Source organism: Malaclemys terrapin, chromosome 2, assembly GCF_027887155.1.
Source record: "Malaclemys terrapin pileata isolate rMalTer1 chromosome 2, rMalTer1.hap1, whole genome shotgun sequence".
Classification (NCBI taxonomy): Eukaryota; Metazoa; Chordata; order Testudines; family Emydidae; genus Malaclemys; species Malaclemys terrapin.
Window position 1 is genome coordinate 202,137,791 of NC_071506.1, and position 19,620 is coordinate 202,157,410.

Sequence of the window (19,620 nt, forward strand, 5' to 3'; positions counted from 1 at the left end):
GACTTCAGAAGGGCTGGGCTTCAACCTATTTGTTCCTAACTTGTGTCTGGTGTAAAGCTTTGATTTCCCTCTTTATCCTTCAAAACTAATGTGTGTGAAATATTTGCAACAAAACTCAAAATGTCTGAAATGTGAACATTTGTCCATTGAGTTGCAAATTCATAATTGGCTGAATTATAATGGGCCTTCTTGTTTTCACTAAGAAAGCATGAAACACAGGAACATACGAACATTGTTACTGCCAGACTGGATCAGACCCAGGGTCCAGCTAGTCCAGTATTCCCTGTCTCCAACAGTGGCTAGTCGAAGATGCTTCAGAGGAAGGGCAAAATCCCTGTATAAGCATATGTGGGGTAATCCACCCCTGTTAGTAGGTCTTATCCTGATCTCTAATAGTCAGTGTTTAGCTTAAGCTCTGAAGCATGATATTTACTATCCTTGTAAAGTGTTGGGGTTTGGGGGGGGGGGGGGGGGTTTGCAGCTAAATTATTGTTTTCACAAAATTTTGAGGGCAGAAACCAGTCAAATGAAATTCACAGGATATTTATCAACAGATTTTCAACTGCTTAAACCAGCCCTAATTTTAACAGTTTTATTAATTCTATGCAGAGAGCCGTACTATATAGCATATTCAATTAAAAAATAACTAATATTTAGATTAATTTGACCCATGTGTAACCATATACCAACATCCCTACAACAGTACAGAAACTGTATGTGTTTCCTCAGCTCTCGAGTCATAATTGCCACAGTCTAAATGAAAGGAACTTGATTCCAGATTAGCTAACACACCAATCGGCTACATTCCGGAGGTAACCGCTAACAGGGCAGAGTTTAGAGAGCTAATGGAGCAAATGCGAGCTGTGTAGCATTGTGTTCAATTTGTACCGAGCAGCTTGCTTACCAGTTTGCCCATGCAACGCTGTTGTCCAATACCGTCTATGCACTTGTGGTGGATGCTCATCTTACAAGCCTTACAACGCAGTCCGTGTTTAGCATTTGTCCCTGTCAAATGCAGAGATAATTTAGTTAAACAAAATCAATACTTTCCATGCATTTAACAAGTGACCTAAATGCATCACAGAGAAGGTCAGTTTCAGTTTTGTAGGTATTGGTAATAACCTTTTCCCCATTCTTATTTGTGTACAAACTCCCTTTGGCTTTTCTGGGTTTCTCCTGTTTAGGACAGTCTCTCTCAGGCTTCTTCCTGTTTCCCAGGATAATACTGACCTCGGTTATAAATTGGATTATTCTTTGGTTTACCATGATTCCTGTCCATGACCTCATAACCCCATAAATGCTATCACACTGGCCAAATCCAGGAACCTAGTGCCCAGACCAGTGAGGGACTCTAAGCCACAGGCTATGGGAGCTGCTCCACAGAGGCTGCTTTAGTCTAGTGGCTGAAGTTAGGCTTTGTGTCCCAAATGTGCCTCCAAAGAAGTGATGGGTGGTTGTTTGAGGATCTACAAAAAGATGGATCCTATGGCCTGTCCTGGTCAGATTCCAGGGCATCCAACAGGCCCCCACCTGCCTCTGCAGGCAGAAGCAAGAAGCTACCTCCCCGTGTCTTTGTGCAGTTGCTGGGTACATTTGTTGTCACTAGTCTCCTGATGCATGCAGAGATTTTTCTCTCCATGTGATTTCTGAGGTGCAAGACTCCCCAAAGGTATGGGGAGGTGATGAGGCCATGGCCCCGGCCCTCCTGTGCACTGGGGCAACAGTGCTTGTTGGACATACTGTGGGGAGTATGCAGCACCCCTGAAGGAGCCGAGCAGCAGGCACACTTCGCTTGCATGAAGGGGAACTCCAGGAGGGAAATTTTGCCTTCTTGGCACAATGCTGGGTTCAGCTCTGCACGGCCTGCAACATGGAGCAGCGCATTATGACACAATTGAGCCCACTGACTGCAGGGCAGGAAACATCCTCTTCTTTATGTATCCACCCACATCCAGAAACTGTACTTAAGAATTTAATGTGAATCAACAGTTTAATTTTTAGGAAAGTATAGAAGAGCTGCAAAAATTTGCTCTGGGCTGAAACTTTTGTTTTTCTGGGCCCATACAGATAATTTTTTTTAATGGAATGAATATATTGAACACCTGTTCATTGTTATCTACTCCGATAAACAGACTGTTGTGTGCAAGAGTTGGATTCATTTGCAGCCCAAACACAGCAGAAAAGCTCTGAGATCTTCACATAGTGCGGGAGATATTAGAACCTAATGGAGGGGAAGAACCGCATAAAGCGGTTAACAGAGAAAACCGATCGCTATTTGGATTGAATTTTCAAAAAGACATAAGGGAACTGAGTTGCTAACTTACAAGTCAATGGAAGTTGGTTACCTAACTCCCTTAGGTGCATTTGAAATGCCCACTCCCTAAATGGAACATACATTCACAAGAGGGCACATTTCTGCCAGGGAAGCATAGATCCAGAAACAACAGAATGATTTAGAAGGCGTTTCTATGAGCTAGCAGGTCCCTGTGCTTTGAAAAGAGTAAAGAGGACTAAACATCTGGAAGAGAAATTTGTCATAGGCATCTTAGGTAGGCAACTTTTCCATAAACTGCAGTTAGGTCTTCAACCTCGCACTTATAAGAGTAGTGAGATGAGCTATAGGACAGTCTGATCAGGCTGGTAAAGATTAAAATCCACGATCACAAAGCCTTTCAAAATGTTATGATTTGTCATTATTATCTGCCGAGCTTAGTACAGTTATTCGGTTGGTGAGGGTTACTGTATTTCTCAAACGTTTCTGCATTTGAAAGTACGCCTGTGGAGATTGGTTATTTGGCTAGCTAACCTGGCGTACAAGCTGCTGTAATAAAACCTGAGTGATCGTGATTTCCATTGGCTAGACAACTTAACCTAATGAGGTACTGCTGCTGAAGGAAGTATGGCTGGAAAGGATGTCATTAAGAAGATGACAAAATATTAGCCTCTCCCAGATGTTACTTTCAGTGTCAGTCCTTTCTGAAGTGTCAGATGTCAAGATGGTGATCTTATTGGGATAAAGGACTTCGCCCCAGCCTAAGGGGAGGATCCACTGGGCCTGGAAACCAAATGATTCTGGGGGACAACTAATAAAATAACAGGAACAGGAGTGCGGTCAAAGGGTCAAACGAAGGGAACCTGACTGGTATGATGGTGATGGTGGGTACCAGATATAACCACAGGCAGCACTGGGAATTTTATGGAGCATGCAAGTGATCAGATGGGCCAGCCATTTCAATACTGATCACGTCTTAATGTTATGGATCAAATTCTTCCCTGGATCACATACTGTATCTCCACTGAAGTTGAATAAGGCTGAAGTGAATAGGACTGCACAGGGCGTGGGTCAGGATAGAACTAGGTCCAATGTAATGTCTGACAGGGAGAGCATTTTCTGGTATTTGGAGACTGACTAGAGAAGCTGAGGGCTGCAGTTAATCCAGGCGGTTATAAACTGCTAGGTAATGCCCAATCCTGAGACAGTTATTTTTATTAACATCATATAGGAAAAAATCCTTTTACCTGTGTAGTAGTTTTTTGAGTACTGTTTGTGTGACTATGGATTTTTTTTAAATTTACACATTGGGCCAATTTCAATCACACATGTACAAACCAATTTTGACTTCCAGCTTGTTTTACTGAGAACAGAATGTTGAGTCACCTTTTCTAGAAGTGAATGACTGGCGTAATCAATACAAAAATAGGACTTTGTCCTCACTATTCTATTAGCTTTATTGGGTGGAATAAAAATTTCAAAATGACAAGCTATTGCACTTGCAAGGAATAACTACCATGCAAATTTGATACAGTGTCTACACTGGGTCTGATTTTCCTTTCACTTACATTGTATAAAACCAGAATATCTTTACTTGAGCCTGATTTTCACCAGCGTGACAGGAAAATCAGCCCTCTTGCCTTTATTTTTCATATGGGTTGCTTTGCTAGTCCAGTCATTTTAATATTAATGTTTATTTGAATGTTGGTATTTTAAATGTTTTTCTGATGATAAAAGCCTCGTAATAAAATATGTGATCTTAGACATCTATTGCTTTTATATATAATTATAAACCTAAAAGATGTGCTAAATACATGCACTGTATCTACATACACTCTTTTCAAAACCAGAAGCATTTTCTCTTCAGGAATACGCATCTGTGAGCATTGCCTGCAAACAACTCAACAGAACAAATTATAGAAGGGCAAGCACTTTACATTTTTATTAGTGAGTGTCATTTGTCACCAATAGGTATGTAGGTAACAGCTTGAAAGAGAGGAAAGTTATTTCAGGTGCACATTGGCATATAAAGAGAATCCGTAAATTAAAATGGAATTTCCTTTAGCCACCAAAAACTTCAATTTCTAACTGCACAATTTATTGTGTGAATTAAGCAATCTGGGAACAATTTTGCACGTGTCTACCAGGCTTCCTTTGTGCAATAGCCGGATTTAGGAAAGAAGAGTTTACTTTGTGTCTAATTGACATTTCATTGTGTGACAAAGCTTTGTTCTTGTCTCAGTGGGTCCCGCGCTTTCTGGCGGATTTCGCTAGCCTCAGAGGCTCACTGTGACCCTCCACGTAGCCCTTCTCTCTCTAGAGACAAGGGTCAGAGCCTACTGAGCCATTTTCATCATAAGCCACCGAGGGAGGTGAGGAGAAGCAACCCTCCCTCGCACAGTCTCTGTTGTCTCCCAATCTTAGTGATTAATCGGGGAAGAGCGGGGAGCCCAAGCCCACCCTCTACTCCGGGCTCCAGCCCAGGGACCCTAATAGCAGCAGTTATGGTAGCTGACTTTTTGGAAATAGGACGTGTACAATTCCCTGGGCCACTTCCCCACAGCAGCCCCCATTCAGTATTTCCTTCACCGTTACCTGAGGGCCTCCTTCCTTGCACCTGATATGGATTTGTACTGCTTAGTTCTTCCAACAGTGTGGCTTCCTCCTACAGCTCTTGACACGCACACCTCACTGACTAAGGGTACGTCTACACTACCTGCCGGACCGGCGGGTACTGATCGATCTATCAGGGATTGATTTATCGTTTCTAGTGTAGATGCGATAAATCGATCCCCAATCGCTCTGCCGTCGACTCCTGAACTCCTCCGTGGAGAGAGGTGGAAGTGGAGTCGACGGAGGAGCGGCAGCCGTGAGGATGTGAGGTAAGTCGACCTAAGGTACGTTGCCTTCAGCTACACTATTCCACACTACCCTTTTTTTTTTTATCTTTAGAACTCTTTTGGAGCATAATTTTCTTTTTATCCTGACAAGATTATATTTTGCAGATTTTCTGGGCACAATTTGCACCAGCAAATCTGGCATGCACATTTTCATATTGCAGTTCAATTGCAGATGCAAATCAGCCAAGTAGAGAGGCAAGTACTCTGATTTGTATTTCATTTTGCAGGTTGAAAACTGCAAGTGCAAATTTGGTGGGCATAATTCACACACACAGAAAGGGAGAGACTCCATCTCGTCCTTTTAAAGAAAATACCCCCTGTGATGCTTTCTTGGGGTGCCCAAAACATGAAGTCACTGTGTAACCCCCCTTGCCTCAGCGAGTGAGAGATTTGCTGGTTCTAAACTGAGCGACAGGGAGCTGTCACCCCTCTGGTAGATATCCCAGACAAACTTCTCTGGACTCTGCCAGCCCTTAGTTTGCCTTGCAGGTAGCACTTGGTTCACCCCAGTTCCTGAGCCTGCTAAAAGTGTGTTCCTCTGGAGTTTCTAGCCACTGTCACTGGACACTCACAGAAATTGCCAAGTGTACTATCTCCAAAGAGAAATTGTAGACACCAACTTGTTTGATTCAGCTAAGAATTCACACTTTGTTTAATATTACAGCACTGAGATCTACTTATGGTAAAACAAAGAGAAGTGTATTAACAAAGAGAAAATCAAGTGACACAGAGTAAGGACACTGGAAACAGAATTGGTTACAAATAAAACAGGAGTATGATACGTGTCTAACAGATGAAACATAAAACTTTAGTAACCTACAATTGTTTGGCTAAAGCAGTTCTCTAAGCCTTAAAGTTATTCTGTAGAGTTTACTGATTTTCAGTCAAATTAGGATCCAGATTTTCATGATCCCCCCATGCCCTACTAGGAGTCTCCTCAACAAGTGGATAACAAAATGTCTTTTCGCTTTACCTTATATTTCCACAAAACTCATTGTTTTGATCCCAGAGACAACCCCTGTGGCGTTTGGTCTCCTATGCTGATTTCAACCTGTTTTCCTGTCGACTTAATATGCAATTAGAGCTTCTTTTATGTTGGCTTATCGGCTTACTTTACATCAGAGATTTAGGAAGATAGCTAGATCAACATTCCTGTGTCTGGGAAAAACTTGATCAACGCTGCCTGATTACATGATTTAAACATACTTTTAGTGCAAACTCGCAACTTCTTGCATGATACCCCTACATACCCTCAAAAAGAAGAACAGGAGTACTTGTGGCACCTTAGAGACTAACAAATTTATTAGAGCATAAGCTTTCGTGGACTACAGCCCACTTCTTCGGATGCATAAGTGGGCTGTAGTCCACGAAAGCTTATGCTCTAATAAATTTGTTAGTCTCTAAGGTGCCACAAGTACTCCTGTTCTTCTTTTTGCGGATACAGACTAACACGGCTGTTACTCTGAAACCTACATACCCTGTTTCCCCGAAAATAAGACATCCTCCGAAAATAAGGCCTACTTACAGTTTTGCCTCTCGTTGTAATATAAGGCATCCCCCCGATAATAAGACCTCCCCGATAATAAGGCATCCACCGATAATAAGGCATTTTTCATTTCTGAAAAATAAGACATCCCCTGAAAATAAGACCTAGCGCATCTTTGGGAGCAAAAATTAATATAAGACACTGTCTTATTTTCGGGGAAACAGGGTACATCTTGCAATGCTTATGATGACCAGTGTGATTTTAGCTTGTATTTGATACCTTACATCCCATTCTTTATAGATGAGATCACTGGTCCTTTTAGTTCAGCCTTCTGCCTCCTGCAGTGCCTAACCTGGTGCTTCAAAGAAAGATAAATTGCACTCCCACCCCATGATGTTCCTGTCCAATTGTACAATGCTGTACGTGGAGGAGAGCAGTTCTCCTTATCCCCCATGCAGATTGTTTTATGTCTTGCATTCATTCTGTATACACCCTTAGAACCATTCTCATGGCTCAGTGTCTTAGTGCATATGGCTCATGTGTCAGAAACGACTCAGGTTCATGAGTCCATCCCTTGAAGAATGAGCAAGGTTCCTCTAGTCCCTCCGCCCTCGGTAAGCTTAAACACACACACACACACACACACCTCACAGAGCTTTAGTCAGCTGATGAGTTCACAGCGAGAGTGATTGCAAGGAATGCTCAGCATGCTAATTTCTGCCTTTAGCTACTTCCCTGCAGCTTGAGTGAAATCACTGCCATCCAGTGTATAGTTAAACTCTCCCCTCAACTTCCTGTTCTGCATAAACAGCCCGCAGACTCTAGCAGCTGACTAACACATCACTTAGGGTCAGGTTCTCTCTTACTCTCGGGCAGGAGCACAGGGTCTCCTCTCTCTCCTTGCACCTCCAGGCATTCAACTCACCCTAAGCGGGGTGCAAACTAGGTGGGGCCATGGTGCCTCTCTACCACGCTGACTCAGCTTGCCAGGGGAAATCAGATTGTGCCATCCTGTCCCTAAAGGGATTGTCCCCTGAACGGCACCATTTGACCCCACAATAGGTACACAGGTTAAAGGAATTGCAATCAAATCTGGGTTTTATCTCTGCCTTACTCTGTGGACTAACTAAAGGTTAGAGGGATATTTTCACCTGCCTCCCCCTGCTCACGTGGATGTGTTTGGAGCACCTGTTTGAAATGAAAGACTCCACCTCTGTGCTTGTTCCCATTAGAATGAACTTTCTGAACAGCAATGGAAGAGGTGAATATTATCCTTCTACATTCATATCTGAAATGGCCACCTCATGGCCTGGAAGATGCTGCTCCCAACAGAAGTGGAAAAGGCCTATATGTGAGCCTGGCCATCTCTCTGTTGACTTCCTTCTGTCCCTGACCTCTAAATAGCTGACAGTCTGATTGCAGCCTACTATTCATCCCCATCAGCAGTTGTTCCACTAAACCAGCCTTAAAGCACAGCTGGAAGTAATCACTGTAAAGTGCTAAATAAAATGTTCTTGCCAGTCAGGATTGTGACAGTAACTTCCATTTAGGAATGATCAGCAACATAGTAACTACTGTCCTTGCAATTAGATGTCAAATACTTCAGGCAACTTCAAACACAGATATATTGATCTGGGTTTCTAGAGACAGCAATAATACAATTAACCATCTTGTTGGCCTATTTACTATTACATTATAAAAGCTACATTAAAAGAATGTTATCAAAGTTGGAAAGTCAAGCACGTGAAAGTTAGGAAATGCCAGATTTAAGGTTGTCTGTGCAGCCTTAATTCAGCCTCCTATTACATATGCATTATGATACAGTCTTTAATTAAACGATCACATATTACTTTTTCCACATTAAGTGTATAGGATGGACAGTGCTTACTGAATAGATAGCTCTTCAATATTTCTTTTCATCTTCATCACTCAATATGTGGTCCCACACATTATTTATTGCACATTTTCAAAACTTATGCTTCAGATAGAATTATTAATTTCTTCCAGGGTTTTCCTATGGTGCACTCATCATATTATCTTAGTGCCTTACAAACATTAGTGAATTTCACAACACCCCTGTGAAGTAAAGTGGTATTATCCTTATGTCACACCTGGAGAACTGAGGCAGATTATAGTCAACATGTCAGAAAAGTCAACTAATTTCAGGGGCCTAATTTGAGAATAGTAGGGCCTGATTTTTCAGAGGGGTCCAACCAACAAGTCTCCAAGCACTACAAAACCTGGATTCATTCCCAGAGCAATGCTGCATAGCTCTTGCTTTCCTCAGCTCCTAGCTGCCCCTCTCCCTCCCACCCATTCTTGTTCCTATCTCCCCATCTTCTGCCCCTTTGCTCCTACCCAGTCCCCACTGCAAGCATTTGCTCGTAACTCCCCTGCTTGAGTTCCTAACCCTGTCCTCCATCCTGCATCTCTTTCCCCTGTTCCTGATCCCTCTGCATTCTTCTCAGGTGGATTCCTTCTCCTTGCTGTCTGGGTGCCAGCAGGGGGATCACAAGACAGAGAGTCTCCTTGCACTCAGTTCCTGTTCCAGGCACAACAGAGGCTGGGGGCAGAACCTGGAGAGAAAGTCCTTCTCCTTCTCTCAGCTCCTGCTTCTCTCGGATGGAGGATGCTCAGTGCAAATGAAATCTTCAGAGAATTTAGCTGCCAAATTCCAACAAGTCTCTAACTAAGCATGTGCAAACTGAGATTTTTTTCAGAGACTTTTAACTTGGCCAGATTTGGGTGAATTTTCATGTAGATGGAAAAAAACACATCCCTGACACCAGGCGGAGCCCTATGCCACATTTCAAGCTCCAAAGTATGAGGTATTAGATCTTCTCATTAAAATGGTGGTAATTTTTTTAACATGGGCAAAACTACATGCTTTCCCCTTAATACCATTCTTTGAAACAGCAGGATCCTTTTAGCTGAAACTTCCCCAAAACACTCAGCCTGAGGCAGACACCTGGCATGGGAAATGTCAGTGTGAACAATTTAAGTTTGGAAAAGTTATAAGCAACTGGAAACAGGGTCTTATAATGGAAAGTGTTAGGCAGCCTTCACTCCCTGTAACATATCTGTCAGTTCAGAAAGTGGTTGAAAAGATACCTGCATATAGTATCTCTCTCTCGTGCTCTCTCTTGCACACACATCCTGAGGGAGTATAGTCATTTCACATCTATTAACAGGAAGGCCACTCTGTCTCTCAGTGTATGAAATACAACACCCTTGCAATGTCATTTTGCTGAGGGGAATCAAAGAAACAATCGTAGACCATTATATTCCATGTGACTCTTCTGATGAAAACAATACATGAAATTCCATGTCAACGTTCCAACTAGCTTTTAATAAATTCTTTTAAAATGAGATTATGCATGGTTTCCTGTCTTTCAGTCATTTTTCTCAAGCTCCAGCAACTGCATCAACAAGCTTGGGACTGAAGGATGTAGTTAATACATTTTTTAAGAAGCAGGTAAAGTTTATAATGTAGGGTTACCATATTTTGTGCCTCCGAAAGGAGGACACTCCACGGGGCCCCGGCCCCGCCCCCAGCCCCGCCCACGCCCACGCCCCAACTCCGCCACCTCCCCAAAGTCTCCGCCCCCTCCCCTGCTTCCCGCGAACATTTAATTCGCGGGAAGCCTGAAGCAGGTAAGGGGGGCTGTGGGGAGGAGGCGCGGCCCAGGCTGGCCCCCCGGCGGCTCCAGCCTGGGTCGGCTCGGGCCCTGGGGTGCCGGCCCCAGCCCCCGGCCGACCACCCCCGGCCCGCCCAGCACTGCCGGCCCCCGGCGGCCCGGCCCCGCGACCCCGGACCGGCTCCCGGACGTATGGTAACCCTATTATAATGCCTTGGTAGAAGTACTCCAGAGCTGGAATTTTTAGCACCCATGACAGAAGACAGAACTGAATTGAAAAGAGCACAGCTCCTGTCTAAACACTCAAGTAGATGGCCAGATCTTCACAAGAGCTCAGCAGATTGGGTGCTGAGACCACATCCTCAGATGTATTTAGGTGCTTAACTCCCATTGAGTCTATGAGAGTTAGAAGCCTAAAGATCTTTAAGGGCCTGGGCTTGCGCCATTTTGAAAATCTGGTCATAGGTGTTACAACTGGAGGTGCTGCAGCATTTATTTTAGGGTTACCATATTTTAATTTTAAAAAAGGAGGACACTCCATGGGGACCTGGCCCCGCCCCAACTCCGCCCCTTCCCACCCCAGCCCCACCCCTTCCCCGCTCTGCCCCCGCCCCTTCCCCAAAGTCCCCACCCCAACTCTGCCCCCTCCCCCTCCCCTGCTTCCCGTGAATCAAATGTTCGCGGGAAGCTTGAAACAGGGAGGCAGCAGGTAAGCTGGGCCTGGGGCTGGGACGGCCCAGTCCGGCCGAGTGGCTCCCTCTGGTGGCCGGCCGGCCCAGGCGTCTCCCGCCCGGCTCGGCTCGGGCCCTGGGGCGCCGGCCCCGTCCCGACCCCCGGCTCCTGGCCCCCGGCCGACCACCGCCAGGCCCTCCCTCCCTATTTTCCTGGACATGTCCAGCTTTTTCGGATTTCCTCCCGGACGGGGATTTGAGGCCCAAAAAGCCGGACATGTCCGGGAAAATCTGGACGTATGGTAACCCTATTTATTTAAACCCTTATTTAGAAGACTAGATGGGAACAGAACATATAACCATAGTTGTTTAACAAGTTTGGGAGAAGAGGCGATATTTGATTAATCCTAGATCTCTGTCCCTGGCCTCTCTCTCAGTCTCTCCTATATGTAACATACGGACAAACACTGTGCTGCAGGAAAATAACCTGCACCCTAGAGGATGAAAATACATGTCATCAAACAACCTCGTCCCACCATTGCTTGCTCAGTCAGTAAACTCATGAACAGAGCTATCCACAACAGGATAGCTTGGCTTTTTGTAGCTGTTGTTTTAAGACTGTTATCAGCTTGGGAGCCACTGAGAAAGAGCAAGAGTTTTCCAACCTGAAGAAAGTCAAAAACAAAACATACAATTTAGTATTTGGGAATAGCTGGATTATAAATGGCTAGTCGGAGGTAAATATATTATTATGCCTTGGGTGAGTGTGCGTGAGAGACAGAGAGAGAATTCACTGAGAGTTATTTGGTACAGGAGAATCAGGACCTTGATCAGTTAGGACTAAGGAGAGATGCTAGGAGGTTTTCCATCTTGAACTGGGACCGAGTCTGTGAATAAGAGCCAAGCTCCAGCACAAATATAACTACGCTGTCAAATAATGAAACATGCAACAACTCCTTTTCAGAAGAAACCCGGGCACACACTGCTGTTCTGTGTGAATCTACTGTGCTCATATGCACACGGGGACTCTACAACATGTCACTCAGCTTCAAATGTAGTCGGCTGCTTTCACTGCTCCAGAGGAGGCGTATTTCCTGTTGTTCCTTTCTAACAAAATGGACTTGAAATCTGCCTGGAGGGCAACGCAAGCTACAAATGCCACTTACCTCTCTGCAGCCATTTGTTCTGCCCAGTAAACAAATGCATGGTAATGAATCTTAAACATCATGCAGATTTGACAGCAATATAAAAGAGTGGTGGCTCTAGTTGTCAAACACTTTATTTTGACAGATTTCAGAGTAGCAGCCGTGTTAGTCTGTATCCGCAAAAAGAACAGGAGTACTTGTGGCACCTTAGAGATTAATGCTCAACTTTATTTTGAGGACTGATACAGGAAGTTTAGCTCCATGACCTCGTGTAATCACATTTTTTCCTTATCTCAATAAGAATGGAAGATGCTCTTGGATAGCTAAAGAAAATAGATCTTGGGCCAAATTTGGCCTTGTTTTAACTAAACCAGCTTCTGTGGCGTTATGCCAGGGTTGAATTTAGCCCCCCTTGCATGGTCTTTATTCAGTGACTGATCACTGTGATATCCAGGCCCTGCATTCCAAAGAAGTGCCCTAAACTGGAAACATTTGGTGTTAGGGCAGAAGACGATAGACAGTCTCTCCTTCCCCATCTGCTCAAGAAATATGCAAAGAACTCGCTGGGGGAAAATGCAATCCATTTGGGGTCCTTGCTTAATTCATTGCTCCAGCCCCCATTTAGCTTGAATCTATCCCTGGGTTGATTAAAAACTCTTTGGCTGAAATAGTGGGTGAAGTAGCCATCATTCCACAACATTTTCTGAGGCCAGCTAGCAAAGTTTAGATTCAACAGGACACAGCTGTGCAGTGCGGTAGAGGTATGTTAGTGGAAGATGATAATTTAGAGATGCTCCCCAGTAAGGGACAGTATTAGGGTTACCATACTTAACAAATAAAAAAAGAGGACCCTCCACGGGGTCCTGGCCCCACCCATTTCCCCACCCCCAGCCCCGCCCCAACTCCGCCCCTTCCCCGCCCCAACCCCACCCTAACTCCACCCCCTCCTCCCTCCCACTCCCAGCCACGCGGAAAGGGCTGCCCGAGCGCTACCGGCTTCACGGTTTGCCGGGCAGCCCCCAGACCCTGAACCCCCGGCCGGCGCTTCCCCAGCGCAGCTGGAGCCCGGGAGGAGAAGCGCCCAGCCGGACCCTACGCCCCCAGCCGGGCACTTTCCCTCCCGGGCTCCGGCGGCGCAGGGTAAGGAGGCATGGGGGCTGCCCGAAGCCGGTAGCGCTCGGGCAGCCCGGCTCTTAAACAGAGCCGAAGAGTCGGGAGGAGCAGAGCCGCCGCAGGAGCGGAAGTGCCCGGCCGGCATTTTCCCGGACATGTTCGGCTTTTTGGCAATTCCCCCCGGAAGGGGGTTTGATTGCCGAAAAGCCGGACATGTCCGGGAAAAACCGGACGTATGGTAACCCTGGACAGTATTATGAACATAGGAATTTAGAGATGTGCCTGGAAGCTGGGTGTTAAGAACACAGTGTGGCTGTGCACAGCAGTTCACCACAGAAGTGCTCTAGTTTGTTTTATGAAAAGTTTTAGTCCTTTCTCCTGCACCGTTTTTGTTGTTTAATGAACCCCAAGATTATTGCATGGTGTCAGACGTGTTGAATGAGAAGGAAACTGCAGTCATTTTGAAGTTAACGCCTGTGTTTGCAACTGAAAGCAGAGGCACAGGGAGTAAGTGGAGCAGCAAACAGACAAGAACAAAAGCTTTTGTATGTATTTTATGAGCACAATAGTAACTTTGACTAGCTTAAGAAGGGGGAAAAAAGCCAAAAATGGTTGTGTTGCAACCTCCATCCAGTCTTCAATTGTCAGGCAATGCTGCAGAGAACTGGAAAAAATTGAGACAGATATTTCAATTGTATTTAGCAGCCATAGGGCCAGAGGAGAAACATGATAAAGTGAAATAATCGATCTTTTTGCATGTTGTTGGGGAGGAAGCATTGGCTATTTATAAACAACTTTAAGTTTGAAGAAGGTGAAAGCATGAAGTTAAGTAAAATGCTGACTAAATCTGAGGAACATTGCATGCCAAAAAGGAATGAGACCTTTGAGAGGCACAAATTTTTTACATGAGTGCAAAAAAACTGATGACACCTTTGAGCAATATGTCACAGAATCAGTAAAACCTGTGACTTCGATGAGCAGACAGTCTCTAGTTAGAGAGAGAATAATTTCTGGCATTAAAGACAATGTGTTAAAAGAGAGACTACTCCATGAAGGAGATTTAACTTTAGAAAGAGCTCTCCAGATATGCAGGGCAGCAGAAACTGCGAAAACACAAGTCAAAGAGCTGAATTCACCAGAAGGGGATATCCATGTACTGAGTACAAAAGAATATAGCCAGAATAGGTAAAATCAAAAAGTGCAACCACTCAGTACAAAAACCACTGCCAAGGGGAAGACTGGATGTGGAAGGTGTGGATCACAGCATGGTCCCAAACAGTGTGCTGCCTTTGGGAAACTCTGTCAGAAATGTGTGAAAAATAAACATATTGCAAAATGCTGCAGATCCCAAATGCAGAAAAGATAAGTGCATTCGGTTGAAGACAACCTGGTTGAGGAGTTTTTCATAGACGTACTAGGATCAAGCAGTCCTGATAAGAGGGACTGGATACTGCCCATGAAAGTGAATGAAACAATTATTCCTGGACAGAGGAGCTCAGGTTAATATTCTGTCTGAACAAGATTATGAGAGACTGAAAATAAGACCAAAACTGGGAACAACAAAAATAAAAGTAACTGGTTATTCTGGTACAAATATACCAGTCAAGGAGAGGTGCATTGCTAACATCCACCATAAAAACACCATGTACAAGCTCCTATTCATTGTAGTGCCAAAGGAGGTGACACCAATTTTAGGCCTTGCTGCATGTGAAAAACTCAATCTGGTAAAACAGGTGCTCTCACTATAAGGTCATACTGAACCTGGCTATGAGGCACTCATTCAGGAATATCATGATCTATTTCAAGGGTTGGGTTGCTTGCAGGGTGAACATACAATCCAGATAAACAAGCAGATCCCTTTAGTTATCCATCCATGTAGAAAGGTGCCATTTGCACTCCATAATAAACTCAAGGTTGAGCTTGCAAGGATGGAAGCGATACAAGCAATACAAAAAATTGAAGAACCAACAGAATGGGTGAGCTCCCTAGTCATTGTGGAGAAAACTATGCACATTTAATACCTTATTTGGAAGGTACTGATTATTACGCTTACCCTTTGGCACAGATTTAGCACCAGAAGTGTACCACAAAACCATGCATATGATCTATGAACATATTACTGGTGTTGACATCTCAATGGATAACTTCATCATCTGGGGCGCAATGAAAAAGGAGCATGAGAGTAGATGTTGGGAAGTTTTGGATGCAACTAGAGCTGCAAACCTCAAACTAAATAGGGAGAAATGTGTGTTACGGTTTACAGAACTGCTTTTGTTGGGGACATTATTTCCAACAAAGGTGTAAAACCTGGTAAGAGGAAGGACATTGAAATGATGCCACCTCCCCAGTTAAAGCAAGATGTTCAATGGTTCCTGGGAATGGTTAATTATCTTGCAAAATTCATACCCAATCTATCTACCAAAGCAGCGGCTTTGAGAAAACTTTTAGAGAATAGAAATGAATGGTATTGGGGTGCAGAACAGGAGGAATCATGGGAAGGCTTAAAATAACAACTGACACAAGAACCAGTGCTGAAGTTCTATGCACCAGGAAGGCCTATTAAAATTTCAGCAGATGTTTCACTGTCTGGGTTAGGACAGGCCCTGATAGCATTATTTAGCAAACCTCTAAATGACTGTACAGTACCTTAAGGATTCAAAGAATGATAATAAAGCCGCAAAAGTATGATTTGGTTGTTCACTGCAGATACACTTTCCAGAGCAGTCACTCCCACTACCAAACCAGAAAAGACTTTAGAGATAGAGATGAAAGCCTATGTGAAGTCAATTCCTGTAGCTAACAGGAAACTTAAACAAATAAGAGGAGAAATGGAGAAAGATCTATTGTTGGGGATCTTTAAACAAGTGATAAACAGTGGCCTGAAGAAATAAGCAGTTGCTGTTCAAGTATAAGAGACTATTGGAACTGCAGACATGAACTTACTGTGAAAGATGGGTGATTTTCAAGGGCAGCAAGGTTGTAATTCCAATGAGTCCCCTCCCTACCCCCCCAAAAATACTACAGAAGATCCATGAGGGTCATTTAGGAATTGAGAAGTGCAAACAAAGAGTATGAGAAGATCATTCACGGCATCACTAATGTGATAAGAAACTGCTTTCTATGCTTGAAATACAAGCCATGTCACTGGGCTTGTCTACACTGGCAATTTACAGCACTGGAACTTTCTCGATCAGGGGTGTGAAAAAACACCCCCCTGAGCGCAGCAAGTTTCAGCGCCGTAAACCTAGACCTTCCCCATTGCAATTTGAGACCATTGCTCCTTGTTCTGTCATCTGCCACCACTGAGAACAGCCTAGCTCCATCCTCTTTGGAACCCCGCTTCAGGTAGTTGAAGGCTGCTATCAAATCTCCCTTCACTCTTCTCTTCTTTGGACTAAATAAGCCCAGTTCCCTCAGCCTCTCCTCATAAGTCATGTGCCCCAGCCCCCTAATAATTTTTGTTGGCCTCCGCTGGACTCTTTCCAATTTGTCCACATCCTTTTTGTAGTGGGGGACCCAAAACTGGACGCAATACTCCAAATGTGGCCTCACCAGTGGCAAATAGAGGGGAATAATCACTTCCCTCGATCTGCTGGCAATGCTGCTACTAATAGAGCCCAATATGCTGTTAGCCTTCTTGGCAACAAGGCCACACTGTTGACTCGTATTCAGCTTCTTCTCCACTGTAATCCCCAGGTCCTTTTCTGCAGAACTGCTGCTTAGCCACTCGGTCCCCAGTCTGTAGCAGTGCATGGGATTTTTCCTCTCCTGCCCCTGATCCTCAGGGCATGTTGCATTCTGCTAGAAAGGAGCTAGTCTCAGCCCCTTCCATACCTGGAAGCACACTGCTTCCCTGACAGAGTTGCAGGAATCCTCACCCACCTCAGTGGTTTCTGAGATTCCCTCCCCCTTCTCTGGGCTCCCCTCTGGGCTCCCCACATTTCCCTATGCTCCCTAGAGCAAGGTTTGTCTCTGGTTCAGCTGCAATTTGCTGGCATCTAACAACCTCAACAGTTCTCTCCCTGGCAGGCATTACATCCCCCTCCCTTGCTGAGATGGTGTTGCCGCCAGATGCAGTTCAGGAGTTGGTTTCACTCTCCCACCTGGAAGCATTTGGCTTCCTCCTGCTGCAGAAGAATCAAGGAGACTCTCTCCCATTCTCTCAGCAGTTCCTGAGACCTTACCCCTTCCCTCGGAGGTCCCAACATGAAACTCCTTCCTGTGCAGGCAAATACTTTAACTCTAACCTGAGCTACATGGAAAAAATCATTACCAAGAAGCAGGTCAACTAGGAGGTGTTCCATTATCCCCACAGTCAAAACACTTTCCAAACCTTCCCATACCACATGGATTTTAGCTAGTGGTATGAGGAATCTGCTTTCATGCACCCCCACAATCTCTGCCATTTGGCCAGGTAATATGCTGGCCTTTGGGACCACAGTCTGCTTAACCAGAGAGATGTGGGCTGCTGTATCCCTCTGCCCCAAGCATTCCCTGACATTAATTTGGACAACCTTAACATGCTCCATATCTGGTTCTGCAGAGGCTAATCTCACAAAACCAATATGATAGGTTTTGATTGCCTGGGGGGGGGTTCTGTGTTGAGGACAGCAGAACTAACATGAGTTATTGGTTGCCTGCTTCCACCTACCACAGGGCATTTATTCCTCAGATGATCAGTGGAATCAGGGCCGGCTCCAGGCACCAGCTTCTCAAGCAGGTGCTTGGGGCAGCCGGTTGGGAGAGGGGCGGCAGGTCCAGGTATTCGGCGGCAATTCGGCGGACGGTCCCTCACTCCGGCTCGGAGTGAAGGACCTCCCGCCGAATTGCCACCGGAGATCGCGATCGTGATTGCGATCGCGGCTTTTTTTTTTTTTTTTGGTTTTGGCTGCTTGGGGCGGCCAAAACCCTGGAGCCGGCCCTGAGTGGAATTGCACCTATAGCACCTTTTGGGCTCTTCTGTTTTTATAGGCTGTTTGGGATGAGGGTTAGAGGAATGGTTTTGGGGAGGTGAGTGCCCAGCCTCCAGGGCCAGCTCCAGGCACCAGCTTAAAAAGCAGGCACTTGGGGCGGCCAAGGGAGAGGGGCGGCACGTGCGGCAATTCGGGGGTGGCAGGTCCCTCACTCCCTCTAGGAGTGAAGGACCTGCCGCTGAACTGCCGCTGCCAATCGCGGCTTTTTTTATTTCTTTTCAATTTCCGCCGCTGATCGCGGCTTTTTTTTTTTTTTTGCTTGGGGCGGCAGAAATGCTGGAGGCGGCCCTGCCAGCCTCCCAGCCACCCTCCTTCTTGTTAGAGATAAAATGGGATCCTCCCTTCCCACCAGCTTTAAACCCCTGTTTTGGCAGTTTGCTTTCAACAGATGCTTCAGACTGTTGAAAAGCATCACCCAGAGATGCCCTCTCATCCACAGACTTTACATCTTTGTCCCATAGACACTGCTTTACATCAGCCTTGCATAGCCTAGGAAATGCTCTTGAGCAATAAGATCAAAGTTTGCAACACCTTTGCCCCTCACCCACTTTCCCATCAAATCTTTCATTTTGTTCACCTGTTCCCCATTATTCATACCAATATCCCTCTTAAGATTCCTAAATTTAACTCTGTATGTTTCAGGGGTAATCTGAAACCTTTGTAAAACAGTATTTTTAAATTTACAATAGTCTAAAGCATCCTCAATGGGCATTTCATTGAGTACACTTAGAGCTTTAGCAGTTAATTTTGCAATCAGGGTAGGAACTCTTTTGGCATCAGGGATTTCATGCACTGCACACAGCCTTTCAAAGGGAGTGAGATATTCAGCAATATCGTCTGCCTTATTGTATGCAGGATATAAATGGTCCCAATTATGGATTTTTGGCGTGATGGGAATCGCTGGGGTTGGTGGGTTCTGCTTCTGCTTCTCTAGCAGTTGGTATTTCTCTCTCTTTCTCCCCGCTCTCTTTCTCTTTCCTCCCGCTTCTCCTTTCTTTCCAGTTCTTTCGTTTGCAATCTTAGATGTTCTCTCTCTTTTTCTGCAACCTGTTGCCTAAAAAGCTCCAACTTCGTAATCGCTTCATTGCTTTCATTCGTTTTCCTGCTTTTCTGTCCCCACTTCCCTTTCCCAAAATAAGCAAACAGAAAATAACAAACCGGTAGCCTCCTCCTGACTGTCCTTGGCCACCACACTAAAAGCCTCACTTAAAATGTTTACACCAGTGTATGAACTGCAAATCTTGCTCAGTTCAACAAGGTGTGTATTTCACCCTGCTTGCTGCGCCACTGTGACGGGATCCCCAGTGTGCAGCTTGGGACCATGGGACCACTATGCCCCCTAAACTCTCTCCAGCCTAGGCTGTGTCTCACAATGCCTTGCTAGTGACCAGCAGCAAACCCCTCCAGGTGCTGTTATCACTC

General features: G+C 45.1%; 1 protein-coding gene across 1 annotated transcript in view; it reads right to left on the reverse strand.

The window, feature by feature from the left end:
- Nucleotides 1-19,620, reverse strand: part of STAC (SH3 and cysteine rich domain) — a 109,046-nt gene that overhangs the window by 38,076 nt on the left and 51,350 nt on the right. Inside the window, exon 3 of the mRNA XM_054018638.1 lies at nucleotides 905-1,005. Within this exon, the coding sequence (XP_053874613.1) occupies nucleotides 905-1,005 (101 nt within the window). The remainder of the gene's footprint in view (nucleotides 1-904; nucleotides 1,006-19,620) is intronic.